The 13,785-nt window shown below is 46.1% G+C and overlaps 1 protein-coding gene across 3 annotated transcripts in view; it reads right to left on the bottom strand.

Moving 5' to 3' along the window:
* SPG21 (SPG21 abhydrolase domain containing, maspardin) overlaps window positions 1-13,067 on the bottom strand; it is a 29,180-nt gene extending 16,113 nt beyond the window's left edge. For 2 of the 3 annotated variants that reach the window (XM_058427242.1, XM_032176171.2), the window contains exons 1-3: window positions 12,817-13,067; window positions 6,707-6,793; window positions 2,604-2,765 (exon numbers count right to left, since the gene is read on the bottom strand). In XM_058427242.1, coding sequence (XP_058283225.1) covers window positions 2,604-2,765; window positions 6,707-6,769 — 225 coding nt within the window. In that variant the 5' untranslated portion in view covers window positions 6,770-6,793; window positions 12,817-13,067. Of the gene's footprint in view, window positions 1-2,603; window positions 2,766-6,706; window positions 6,794-11,790; window positions 11,950-12,816 lie in introns of those variants that run through there. The other variant, XM_032176172.2, reaches the window with a different exon arrangement.
* Window positions 13,068-13,785: the final 718 nt, after the last annotated feature.

Here is a 13,785-nt window from a genome sequence, read left to right as displayed (position 1 = left end):
TCATATGAATTATGGAATCATTTTAGATTTGATGTATGACTTTTATTATTAAAATTCTATTTGTGGATAAGACTTCCACCATTCCAAGAAAGAATGGGGAACTGATTCTACCTAGCAGAAAGTTTGAGAATTTGAGTCAGATGATAGCCTAAAAGAAAAGGGATGATATTTTCATGGAGTCTTTAATTTATAAACAGCCATGCCCACACAGGTGACAAAATTATACGCAACTTAATACATACAAACAAATGAGTTCAAGCAGAACTGGGGAAGTCTGAATGAGATTGGTAGATTGTAGTAATGTCAATATCCTGGTTGTGATATTGTACTACAGTTTTGCAAAGGTTTGGCAGAAACTGGGGAAATGTGTAAAAGGTATATTTCTCTGTACTGTTTTTTACACTGCATGTGAATCTACAATTACAACCAAAAAAAAAAAAAAAATTTAAGCCGGGTGCGGTGGCTCAAGCCTGTAATCCCAGCACTTTGGGAGGCCAAGGCGGGCGGATCACAAGGTCAGGAGATCGAGACCATCCTCGCTAACACGGTGAAACCCCGTCTCTACCAATAATACAAAAAATTAGCCGGGCGTGGTGGCGGGCGCCTGTAGTCCCAGCTACGCCGGAGGCTGAGGCAGGAGAATGGCATGAACCCCAGGGGGCAGAGCCTGCAGTGAGCCAAGATCGCGCCACTGAACTCTAGCCTGGGCGACAGAGCGAGACTCCGTCTCAAAAAAAAAAAAAAAAAAATTTTAAATTAAAAAGGTCTGTGCATTTTAACTGCTAGATACTAACAAATATCAAATAAGTTCCAAAACCTCATGGAGCTGAACATTCTGATCACATCTTGATGACAAAGTAATTTTGAAGACACTGTTGACCTTTTCTTGATTAACTATCCTCCTAATGAAACAGGGAAAGCCCACATCAAGAACCTTGAGGGTAAAGAAGAAACATCCAGCCAGAAGCCAAGGCTCTCATGACCTGCCACTGTGGAGCGAGAAACACACTACTGGACAGCACTCCCAAGTGGGACGGGCGCCTATGGGTTGCTCGGTTTCCCCCTCCCTGGCTGATCAACAGGGGCCACCAAAAATGGTAGTGTCATGTCTCAGGCTGCAGAGGGCTGGGATGAGGGCAGTTCCCACCCTGTTCTAGAACGCTGTTTGTGAAGAGGAATGACTGAAAATCTGAACAAAGGAGGATTATGTTGCAGAGGCTCAAACATGTCACGTGAGGAATGGTTAAAGAAGCTGGAGAAATTAAGCCAGAGAAGACCCAGGAGAAAAGCCGCAGGTGGTGCTGATGATAACTGTTTTCTCAAGTAAGAGACAGGCTCTCAGGAGGAAGAGGAACTGATTTCTTTTGTGTGGCCTCAGTTGGTGGTAACCTCAGTAGAATTTTCAGTTAGGAGAGGAGAGGAGAGGAGAGACGTGACCTGCCTTTTCATCCCTTTAAACAGTAAATAAAGCATACATTAACAGCAGTACTCCCACTGGGAGTACCACTTACAAGTGAATACTGCAGGCGACTGCCAGCTAAAGAGACTCTCCTTCCTGGGAAATTAGGAGACCAATGTCCTGACCAACGTGGAAGCATGCAAAAAAAAAAAAAAAAATCAGCCACCAGGAAGAGTGCCTTTCCCACACACCTTTCTCCCAGAGAAGACTCAAGAATGATCAGTGGGAAACTGGATTTAGACCAAACTCGGCTATAAAGTAACAATCAGGAACAAAAAAACTTCCTAACCAAATGCTAACATATGAGCTAATTAATGAATCTCATCTCAAATATCAAAGATTTACATGAAAAGCCAGTTTTTCAGTCACTTGTATGTTAGCAAATCCCTTTGCTGTCTAATATTCCATGCTCAGCAACTCTGGAAGCAGTGCTGTGATAAAATGAGGAGCAGAAACAGAGCCAGGAGACGGAGCTCAGTTCCTCCCTCCACCACTACTGGCTGTGTGAGCCGGATCTCAGTTTCTTCATCTGTAAAGAAGGACAACATTTCCTACCACTCTGAGTTGAGAGAAGGGAGTCAGGAGAGAATGCACATAAATGCTGGGCATGGAGAGGCTGCCAAAAGAGGTTTGTTCCCTCTGAATCTCTGTGTAACTGTGGACTCACACCAGCGTCCTTCAAAAGGCTTCATCTCACATATTAAAATAGGCAAAAAATATCTTTCCTCAATTAAAAAAACTGCCCGGCTGGGCACAGTGGCTCGTGACTGTAATCTCAGCACTTTGCGAGGCTGAGGCGTATGAATCATGAGGTCAGGAGTTCGAGACCAGCCTGGCCAACAAGGCAAAACTCCGTCTCTACTAAAAATACAAAAAATTAGCTGGGCGTAGTGGCGGGCACCTATAATCCCAGCTACTCGGGAGGATGAGGCAGGAGAATTGCTTGAACCTGGGAAACGGAGGTTGCAGTGAGCCGAGATCATGCCACTGCACTCCAGCCTGGGCGACAGAGTGAGAATCCGTCTCAACAAACAAACAAACAAACTGTGCCCATTACTATAGCTGATGAGAGACAGAAGCACACACAAAAAAACAAAACACAAAACGTGGGTCTGAATTTTAATACTGAATCAGTAATACTTACAGCGATAACCCGGTAACCCCATCCAGTCAGAGCCAAAATCTGCCGGAAAAAGACATCTGCAGTTCCACTGACAGGGGGCAGGAATATGAGAGGACACCTGATACTTCGGGGGCCTGCGTCATAGAGCGACCATATCTTACTGTCATCGTCATCTACGATAATCTGGAGGGAAAGTTAAAAGAAAAAAGTGGAAAACCTTATAAATTTGCTTTTTATGTTATTTTACACTGTCATTTCAATGACAATTTTAATACTACTGCCTTGTTTGTTACAAGGTAACCTGGAGCTCACACCAGATTAGCATGCATGACAAACTCCTTTGGTCTCCTTTTCTTTCCTCAGGGCTAACGTATTCCACAGAACTACTTAGAACTACTTTATAATCTTCCAAAGGGCTGCTGCTTCTCTTTTTTTTTTCCCTCCCCCGCCCTTTTTTTTTTTTTTTTTGAGACAGAGTCTCCCTCTTTCACCCAGGCTAGAGTGCAGTGGCACGATCTCGGCTCACTGCAACCTCCACTGCCCAGGTTCAAGCGATTCTCGTGCCTCAGCTCCCAATGTAGCTGGGATTATAGGCATGCGCCACCACACCCAGCTAATTGTTGTTATTTCTATTAGAGACCGGGTTTCACCACATTGGCCAGGATGGTCTCAAACTTCTGACCTCAGGTGATCTGCCTGCATTGGCCTCCCAAAGTGCTGAGATTACCAGCATGAGCCACCGCACCTGGCCGCTTCCCTCAGTTTCTAACTTTCCCCTCTACCTGCAACAATAGGAAGAAATCTATTTTCCTTAACATTAAACAGTGAACTCTATATAAGGCATCTTATTTCTTCCCACATTTCTGGTTGTGTGTGTGTGTGAGAATGTGTCTACAAGGAGGGCAGTCTGCAGTCATTCTGCAGTGCTGACCCAGAGGACTGGCTGGGACCTGCAGGGTCAGAGTACAAACAGGTGAGCTGATGGGGAGACAAGGCTCCTAGCTCGTGTCTCTATCCATCTGGGTGAGTGGGTGGAGACAGCACCAGCTCAGGAGATGCTTCAGGAGCCTCATCTGGACCAAGCCTTTGGGGAGTTGTGGGGGAGACTCTGCTACATAAGGGGAATGAGGTGGGTCTATGTGTCACTCTCCTGGGAGAATATGTCAGACCAGTAGGGGTTAGGGAGTGGCACAGAGAGAAACTGGCTTTTTGGTGAAAAGCGGATAGGGAGTAGGAAGGTAATCAGAAACCTTCCTAAATGAGTGGTTCTTGACTCAACATGATGGGGAAATAATGAGCATCAGAAGAGCTGAGGGGGCCTGGCATAGTGGCTTACACCTGTAATCTCAGCACTTTGGAAGGCCAAGGCAGGCAGATTACCTGAGGTCAGGAGTTTGTGACCAGCCTGGCCAACATGGTGAAACCTCATCTCTACTAAAAACACAAAAATAAGCCGCATGTGGTGGCGCATGCCTGTAATCCCAGCTACTGGGGAAGCTGAGGCAGGAGAATCGCTTGAACCTGGGAGGCGGAGGTTGCAGTGAGCCAAGATCAGGCTCCAGCCTGGGCAACAGAGCGAGACTCTGTCTAAAAAAAAAAAAAAAGAAAGAAAGAAAAAAATGCTGACGGCCAGGCGTGATGGCTCATGCCTGTAATCTCAGTGTTTTGGGAGGCAAAAAGCAGGACTGCTTGAGGCCAAGAGTTCGAGATCAACCTGGGCAACACAGTGAGACCCCATCTCTACAAAAAATGAAAAAATTAGCCAGGTGTGGTGGTACACACCTACAGTCCCAGCTACTTGGGAGGCTGAGACACAACAATCGCTTAAGCCCAGGAGTTCAAGGTTGCATTGAGCTAGATGATTGCACAACACTCCAGCCCAAGCAACAGAGGGAGATCCTGTCTCTCTCTCTTTTTTTTTTTTTTGAGACAGAGTCTCGCTCTGTAGCCCAGGCTGGAGTGCAGTGGCACGATCTCGGCTCACTACAACCTCCGCCTCCCAGGTTCAAGTGATTCTCCTGCCTCAGCCTCCCAAGTAGCGGGGATTACAGGCATGCACCCTCATGCCCAGCTAATTTTTTGTATTTTTAGTAGAGACAGGGTTTCACCGTATTGGTCAGGCTGGTCTCGAACTCCTCACCTCATAATCCACCCACCTTGGCCTCCCAAAGTGCTGGGATTACAGGCGTGAGCCACCGTGCCCCGCCTGGATCCTGTCTCTTTAAAATAAATAAATAAATAAATAAAAATACAACAACACTCCAGCCTGAGCAACAGAGGGAGAGATCCTGTCTCTTAAAAAAAAAAAAAGGCAAGCTGAGGCAAGACAAATGCTCAGCAGAGTCTGGCAGATGTTAAGTGTCCTAGAAATATTAGCTATTATTATTATTCACTGCATCCTAGTTTAATTTTTGTTTTCTCTGACTTTTGGTGGTAATTAGAAAACTACATTAACTGCTTGAACATTTGACAATGCAAATCAGTATTTATTCTACTTTCATATTAAAAAACTCAAGGCCTCCAGGCTCTTTTTTCTGAGAGCTCCTCACTAGCAGGGCTATGGACTCCACAGTGTCACTCTGTGGGTGGCAGCACACTAACCAGGGTCACTGGCATCACTAGGAGCAGACAAATGGAGCAAGGCAAAGTCCAGAGAGGCCTAACAGTTCCCCTTTGGACTTCCACAGGTCACAGACGGTGATAACGTATCTCACACTCATGTTTTTGCCCTGTGTATTTTGCCACTCACATTTTTTCTTTTCTTTTCTTTTTTTTTTTTTTTGAGACAAGGTCTGGCTCTGTCACCCAGGCTGGAGTGCAGTGGCACAATCACAGCTCACTGCAACCTTGACTTCCTGGGCTTAGGCAATCCTCCCATCTCAGCCTGCTGAGTATCTGGGACTATAGGCGTGCACCAACATGCCCAGTTAATTTTTTTCTAGTTTTTGTAGAGGAAGGGTCTCATCATATCACCCAGGCTGATCTCAAATTCCTAGGCTCAAGCAATCCTCCTGCCTCGGCCTTCCGAAGTGTTGGGATTACAGGTGCACAGCACCACGCCTGGCTAATTTTTTCATTTTTTTATAGAGACAGAGTTTCGCTACGTTGCCCAGGCTGGTCTCAAACTCCTGGCCTCAAATGATCCTCCTAGGTCTCTAAAGTGCTAGGATTACAGGCATGAGCCATCACAAACAGCTGCAAAAGATCTTAAGATCACTGGATTCTAACACTTCTGCAAGGGAATCAGCACAGGTTTTACTCTACTCAGTGACTTGAACTGCCTTTGTCTAGTGTGATCCCTAAACATCTGGGATTAATTTGGCAAGCAGAGTCAATACTCAACTGCAATATAAGTGTTTTGGGTTTTCAAACATCCCAGGAAAATAAAGCTTCTAGAAGATGACTGTGGCAGAATGAGTATGTCATTGCAAACAGAAGTTCTATAATGTGACCCCATTCTTAAATCTGAGGAACAGGAATATAATCTGACTGTACTTACTATACAGTTGCTGTAAACTTTCCACTAAACTATACAGAAGAGTACATACTACCTGCTTGCTTGTATACATAAAAGCAATTGTAAAAAATGAGTACAGGCTGGGTGCGGTGGCTCACACCTGTAATCCCAGCACTTCGGGAGGCCAAGGCGGGTGGATCACTTGTGGTCAGAAGTTCGAGACCAGCCTGGCCAACATGGTGAAACTCTGCCTCTACTAAAAATACGAAAATTAGCTGAGTGTGGTAGCGTATGCCTGTAATCCCAGCTACTTGGGAGGCTGAGGCAGGAGAATCGCTTGAACCTGGGAAGCAGAGGTTGCAGTGAGCCAAGATCACGCAGTGCATTGCACTCCAGCCTGGATGGCAGAGCGAGACTCCATCTCAAAAATAAATAAAATAAATAAATAAATAAAATGAGTACAGTTATACCTGCTTTCACTCTAAAATGAGTCTCAAAAGTTGACTGTACATGACAGGGAAGTGGTGAACTTCATCCTCTGCAACCCAGAGTCATCATACTTGGCAATAACCTTTACTCTCAAACACTACTAAGACATGACATCTAAATCACACACAAAAACAATACCAGATTTTGCAAATAAGAGGTATAGTAAAACCATACATACCTTTTTAAGGGGAACTGTACCTCTAAACCAGTTATAATCAGGAGAGACTTTAATCTCTCCCATGATTAGCTGAAATGGAGGTTAATCCTGAAATAAAAGCATGTGATATTTTACGTTAAGATTTCATGTTTACATCAGAACTAAATGTAGAGTCTGATCTAGCTATACCAATAATATTTTAAAGAAGAAAACCAAGGAAACTGGCTATTTTGTCAGTATATACTCAAACTACAGAAAATAATTTGGTGAAATACTACAATCACAGAATCAGAAGGGCTCTTTTTTTTTTTTTTTTTTTTTTTTTTTTTGAGACAGTCTCAGTCTTGTTGCCCAGGCTGGAGTGCAGTGGCGCGATCTCGGCTCACTGCATCCTCCACCTCCTGGGGTTCAAGTGATTCTCCTGCCTCAGCCTCCTGAGTATCTGGGATTACAGGTGTCCGCCACCACGCCCAACTAATTTTTGTATTTTTAGTAGAGATGGGGGGGTTCCCCATGTTGGCCAGGCTGGTCTCGAACTCCTGACCTCAGGTGATCCACCCACCTCGGCCTCCTAAAGTGTTAGGATTACAGGCGTGAGCAACCATGCCCGGCCACCAGAAGAGCTCGTAAAGAAATTATTCCAACGCCCTTAGTTCTTCCAGAAAAGGAATCTGGTCTAGAAAATTTAAATGACTTACCCAAGACCACATGGCAATGCTAGGACCAGATGTGAGACAGCCTTTTCTGACACCATACTTCCTGTCTTAATTCTCAACTGCAGTACCAGCAGTTATCTTTTGACTTTACCTTCAGAATCCCTTAAATAAAGATGCTCCTGTCTGATTATAGGGATAGTCCATGCTAGAGAAAGGAGTTGATGTTTTTTGACTTTTTTAATTTTTGAGACAGAGTCTTGCTCTGTTGTGTCCAGGCTACAGTTCAGTGGCACAATCACAGCTCACTGCAGCCTTGACCTCTGAGGCTCAAGCGATTATCCCAACCTCAGCCTCCTGAGTAGCTGAGACAATGGGCACACACCACCACCGCAGGTGAATTTTTTATTTTTTGTAGAGTTGGGGGCCTCCCTATGTTGCCCGCACTGGTCTCGAATTCCTGGGCTCAAGCAATCCTCCCATCTTGCCTCCCAAAGTGCTGGGATTACTGGTGTGAGCCACCACACCCAGCCTAGAGAAAGAAGTTTAAGTTAAGCCTGCTTCCTGATAAATTCACAATATACCATAAATCTAACTGTAATGGCACATAACCAAAAATTCACATGTAGTTCCTTTTTTTTTTTTTTTTGAGACAGAGTCTCACTCTGTCGCCCAGGCTGGAGTGCAGTGGTGTGATCTCGGCTCACTGCAACCTCCACCCTCCAAGTTCAAGCGATTCTCCTGCCTCAGCTTCCCGAGTAGCTGGGATTACAGGCGCCTGCCACTGTGCCTGGCTAATTTTTTGTATTTTTAGTAGAGACGGGGTTTCACCATCTTGGCCAGGCTGGTCTCGAGCTCCTGACCTCATGATCCACCCGCCTCAGCCTCCCAAAGTGCTGGGATTACAGGCATGAGCCACCGTGCCTGGCCTACATGTAGTTCTTAATGCAAAATACAGGCAAATTTGCCACTCATATGGACACGATTAAAAGTTACACAATGTCCTCAGAAAGATCTATAATGTAAACTTGAAGGCACTATAACTAGCAACAAAATGAAACATTTTCCCTTAGGAAAAAATGTGTAGTCTTTTGTTGTGAGCTTAGTGACTTCTGGTTTTCATAGCTCTGTGATCTTAGATAAGTCTTGATCCTTTTGGAGTTTGTTTTCTCATCTATGACTGTGTTACCACTGTGTCCCCAAAGCTTAGATCAGTGCTTGGCACACAGCAGGCATTATCTGTTGATTAAATGAATAACTACATTTTAAGGAGAATGAACTGGGCCATCCTTCTAACCCTGGCATCTGTGAGCTTTGGCCTAGCTGAACATCCTCAATTAAAAGGCTGCCCCTCTTTGCTCAGGCATCTGTGCTATGTCATAACAGGAAACTGAAATTATAGTTCCCTGTTGCAGATTCTTATTGCCAAGTGAGTAAATTCCACCAGGAAGGATTCAAATATTTGCTTTGTACCACTTCCTCTACCTCAAGAGCAAGCCTTGATCCTAGCACGGCTAACATGAGGTGAGACTCCAGGACTTAACTCCCGGGCTGACTCTGAACTGTCGTTTTAAAAGTTCTCTGGACTGGCAAGGAACAGGGGATTCTAAACTCAATGGAACTCTTCCTTGGTGGCCCTCGAGATCTGCTCCCTCAGGAACACAGAGCCCTCAGTAGACTCAACTGTGACCTTGGAGACGTACTAAGCTGAACCCTGAGGAGACAGCAGATGTAGACATTCCAACACTAAACTTGATTTACAACCTTGACATTGTGATAATGGTTTCTCTTCTCAAAGCTAAGATGGTAATTTTTGAAAAGTGTGTTAAAATCATAAGTTGCTTTAAATTACCAAGAAAATCATCATCTAGTCTTATACTGAAAATTAGTATGCACAGATATAGTTATATACTGAAATAAAGTAATTCTTTGCACATCCATTTTATCTTAAATATTAATATGTTAAGTCCAGGCACAGTGGCTCACGCCTGTAATCCCAGCATTTTGGGAGGCTAAGACAGGTGGATCACGAGGTTAGGAGTTCGAGACCAGCCTGGCCAAGATAGTGAAACCCCGTCTCTACTAAAAATACAAAAATTAGCCTGGCGTGGTGGCGTGCGCCTGTAGTCCCAGCTACTCGGGAGGCTGAGGCAGGAGAATCACTTGAACCTGGGAGGCAGAGGTTGCGGTGAGCCGAGATCGTGCCACTGCACTCCAGCCTGGGCAACAGAGCAAGACTCCATCTCAAAAAAACAAAAAAAAATTAATATGTTAAAAAATTTTGCCAGGCGCGGCGGCTCACGCCTGTAATCCCAGCACTTTGGGAGGCTGAGGCAGGTGGATCACCTGAGGTGAAGAGTTCAAGACCAGCGTGACCAACATGGCAAAACCCCGTCTCTACTAAAAATACAAAAAAAAATTAGCCAGGCATGGCAGTGGCCGCCTGTAATCCCAACTACTCGGGAGGCGAGGCAGGAGAATCGCTTGAACCCAGCAGGCGGAGGTTGCGGTGAGCCAAGATTGCACTCCAGCCTGGGCGACAGAGCGAGAGTCTGTCTCAAAAAAACAAAACAAAACAAAACAAAACACTAAGCCATTTTAACTATAGGCTTTCTCTAAGCTGATTATAACTTTTAATTGGAAGCAACTAGCACATACACTTAATTGTGGAATATTTTCTACCCGGACAGACTTGAAATACTCCGATATCATCTAAATACTTCTCAATGGAGACATTTCCTAGTATTGCATTATTAGAAACAATCTATTCTAAAGGAGGGAAAATAAAAAACATGTTTAGCAAATAACATCTACTCAATAGATTTATAAAACACCTTAGCTAACTAAAGCCAGAAAGTGTGCTTCTAGAGTCACCAAATGGGATAAATCATTCATAGCTTTGGAATCAGTTGCAATGCACAAACCAAACCACCATACAAATACACACATACACAGGCACACATATTCACGCGGTCATCCTCTTCTTTCCCATAGCAGTAAATAGAAAGATGTTCCTTACCAACAGTCTTCAGAATAATTCACAACCACCTCAGTATGCCAACGTGTTAAAAGTAATCTTACAAGATGGAGAGATTCCACTCTGCTGTGACTAAATTTTTGTAGAGACAAGTAATTTTAACACTTGTGCTAGTTTGGCAGTACATGAAAGGTCAAATGGATACCAAATGTTGCATCTGACCAACTGACGTCTAAGTGAAAAAAAGATCACTGCTGCAAAGGGAAAGCAGCTGTGAGTGGTATGAATTGGAAAGTTTGTTCTCCTAGCTCTCTTTCATCCACCAAAGGGGTATACTTTTCCAAATCGTAAGAGGAATATTCTGTATATGGCAAAGGTTAACTGAGATTGTGACCAAACTGGTCAGTACTGAATAAGAAAGAATGTGGACCATGAGCTCAAAACTGATTTGATCTCTCATGATTTTGTTCTTCACAAAAACAAAAGCACCTGTTCATGCTGGTGGGAAAAGAGCCACAATATTAGCCTTAATCTTGCCTAAGGAAACCCCTCTTCAGGGTGTGCTGTGGACTCCCTGTCTTCTCTGGCCCTTGTGCTGCTGGACAATAAAAACTGCCAGCTGTGGCTGGGTGCAGTGGCTCACACCTGTAATCCCAGCACTTTGGGAGGCTGAGGCGGGTGGATCACCTGAGGTCAGGAGTTCAAGACCGGCCTGGCCAACATGGTGCAGCCCCGTCTCTACTAAAAATACAAAATTAGCCGGGCATGGTGGCACATGCCTGTAATCCCAGCTATGCAGGAAGCTGAGGCAGAAGAATCACTTGAACCCGGAAGGTGGAGGTTGCGGTGAGCCGAGATCGCGCCATTGCACTCCAGCCTGGGCAACGAGAGCGAAACTCCATCTCAAAAAAACAAACAACAACAACAACAAAAACAAATTAGCTGGGCGCGGTGATGGGCGCCTGTAATCCCAGCTACTTAGGAGGCTGAGGCAGAGAATCGCTTGAACCCGGGTGGCAGAGGTTGCAGTGAGCTGAGATCACACCACTGCACTCCAGCCTGGGCGACAGAGTGAGACTCTGTCTCAAAAAACAAATAAACAAAAAAACCTGCCAGTTGTGACTATGCCCCTATCCCTCAGGGCTTCAACAGAATCTGCCACTTTAAAGTCAACAAAATCACCTTTATCAATGTTTAAGTCACATAACCAGCATAACCAGTCAGAGGTTTCTGCTACTTTATTTCAATCTATAGGTGATGTGCATTATGGACAATCTGTGATTATAAATACTAGTCATAACAAAATATTAGAAGCTGAGAGTCTCTGGGAGATGCAACTGGCTTTTTAATGCACGTCTCCATCCCTCACCACAGAAGTACACAGCTATTCTTTTCTTAGATCACTTCAGGTGAGATCTATCCCTCTTTTCTTCATTGCATTATCTCTAAACCTTATGTGAGGAAAAGCTGCCTACCTGGCATCTGTGACATTTCTTCTCATGCTCTTGGTAAAAAAGCTTTTGGAATTTGGACACAGCTATTAAGTTACTCCTCAGTGGCCAGGCGCGGTGGCTCACGCCTGTAATCCCAGCACTTTGGGAGGCCGAGGCAGGCGGATCACGAGGTCAGGAGATCGAGACCATCCTGGTTAACATGGTGAAACCTCGTCTCTCCTAAAAATACAAAAAATTAGCCGGGCGTGGTGGCGGGCGCCTGTAGTGCCAGCTACTTCGGAGGCTGAGGCAGGAGAATGGCGCAAACCCGGGAGACGGAACTTGCAGTGAGCTGGGATCGCGCCACTGCACTCCAGCCTGGGTGACAGAGCGAGACTCCGTCTCAAAAAAAAAAAAAAAAAAAGTTACTCCTCAATTTGTTGAATCTTTGTGCCAAAAGGAGCTGAACCAGTGTAGGTGGAGACAAAGGAAGCAGCATAAATGTCTAACTTGTAACTCCTGAGGAAAACGAGAAGAGGAAAAATGAGACACTCCGGTCCCGCTCTGTTCCTCATCCCCCGTTCACAAACCTCACACCTGGCCCACACTCAGCAAGAACAAAGACATCTGTCACTTTCAGGCCGAGGTCTTGTCTCCAAAATTACTGGCCTCTGCTCAGAGTTCTTAAAAGTTTGCTGAGAAAAGAAAGAAAGAAATGTTCCGGGGCTGCAGTCTTGTAGCCCCAGGATGGGTTTACAGGAGGATGCCTCGGTTAAGCCCTCTGCCGCCCCCACCTCCCGCGGGAGACTCACACACAGCTCCCCGCCAGTCCCACCGGTGACAGCCACACAAAGGCAGGGTCACAAGCACACAGACCACCCCACAGCCCAGATTCGGCCCCAGACACACACTCACAAGGGCACGTGATCACGTGCGTGGTCACATGGACCGGCCCACTCAGAACACACTCACAAAGTCACACCAACCAAAGCAGCCACGCGCCACACACACACCTACAACCCCGCATACCGCACACCCAGCTGCTTCCCAGGCTTCGCCCACCCTCACCTGCCGTGGCCGCCCCCACGTCCCTTCCCCTCCTTCAGGAGGCCGCTCTGTGCTCCTGTACGAGCGCGGGCCGTGGAGGCGGCTGGGCCCGGGTCGGGGCGGGCGGCGGAGCGCTCGGGACCCACGGGCGCAGCAGGCCGTGCGGAGCGCGCGGGAGGCCAGCCTCTGAGGGGCGGGGCGCGTGGCCGAGAGAGCTTGGGCCGGCGCGCTCCCCCCTCCCGACCGCCGCTCAGCGGGCGCCAGACTCCTGCTTCCGGGTTCTGAGGGGGCGGGGCCACGTCGCGAGGAAGGGGCGGTGCTGCGTGGCTCCGGCGGTCGCCACGGCGACGGGTGCGGGGGTAAGCTCCGTGGGATCCTTGGCGGCGGCTGACGTGGGGAGAGGGCTGAGTTATCCCTAGTTCTGTCTGACCTGCGTACCCAGGAGGAGGCGGCGCCTGGCCCCTTGGGACCTTGTTCTGCTTTCAGTTCGGGTTTTCTCTGTCGTGTACAGCTTTGGAGGGACACCTTTGGGTTCCAGGCTTTGGTGAACAGAACTTTGTATACTCTTTTCTTAGGAACAGTTTTTTTCGTTTGACCCAACCGTAGACGCTCTCCGCAGTCCTCCACTCAAAGGCCCCACTTCCTTTTTGATGTTCTGGGGATTTCTGGGAACATACGCCCACCCATCTTACTGTTCCTTCATCACTTTTCCCTTAAAATCAGAGAGAATATTAATACATTTATAATCATTGTTAAGGTGTTGCAGACGTCACGTCTTAAGGTGTTCCAGACGTCACGACTCCTTTTTTATTAGTAAAATATTTCTGAAATTATGATAAGGTGAATAACATGTAAATCTCCTTGTTTTGAATTTTTTTTTAGGGATCCTGCAACAAGGTCCTGTTGAAAGTGTCTCTCTCTAATATGTTTTAGGGAAAGCTTGTACCCTGTTTTAGGGCCTGTAGACTTTGCCGTTACCTAGGCAACTGT

Source organism: Hylobates moloch, unplaced genomic scaffold (genome assembly GCF_009828535.3).
Source record: "Hylobates moloch isolate HMO894 unplaced genomic scaffold, HMol_V3 SCAFFOLD_14, whole genome shotgun sequence".
Lineage (NCBI taxonomy): Eukaryota > Metazoa > Chordata > Mammalia > Primates > Hylobatidae > Hylobates > Hylobates moloch.
The sequence above is the reverse complement of the archived record's forward strand: the minus strand, read 5'-3'. Positions and strand labels throughout refer to the sequence as shown.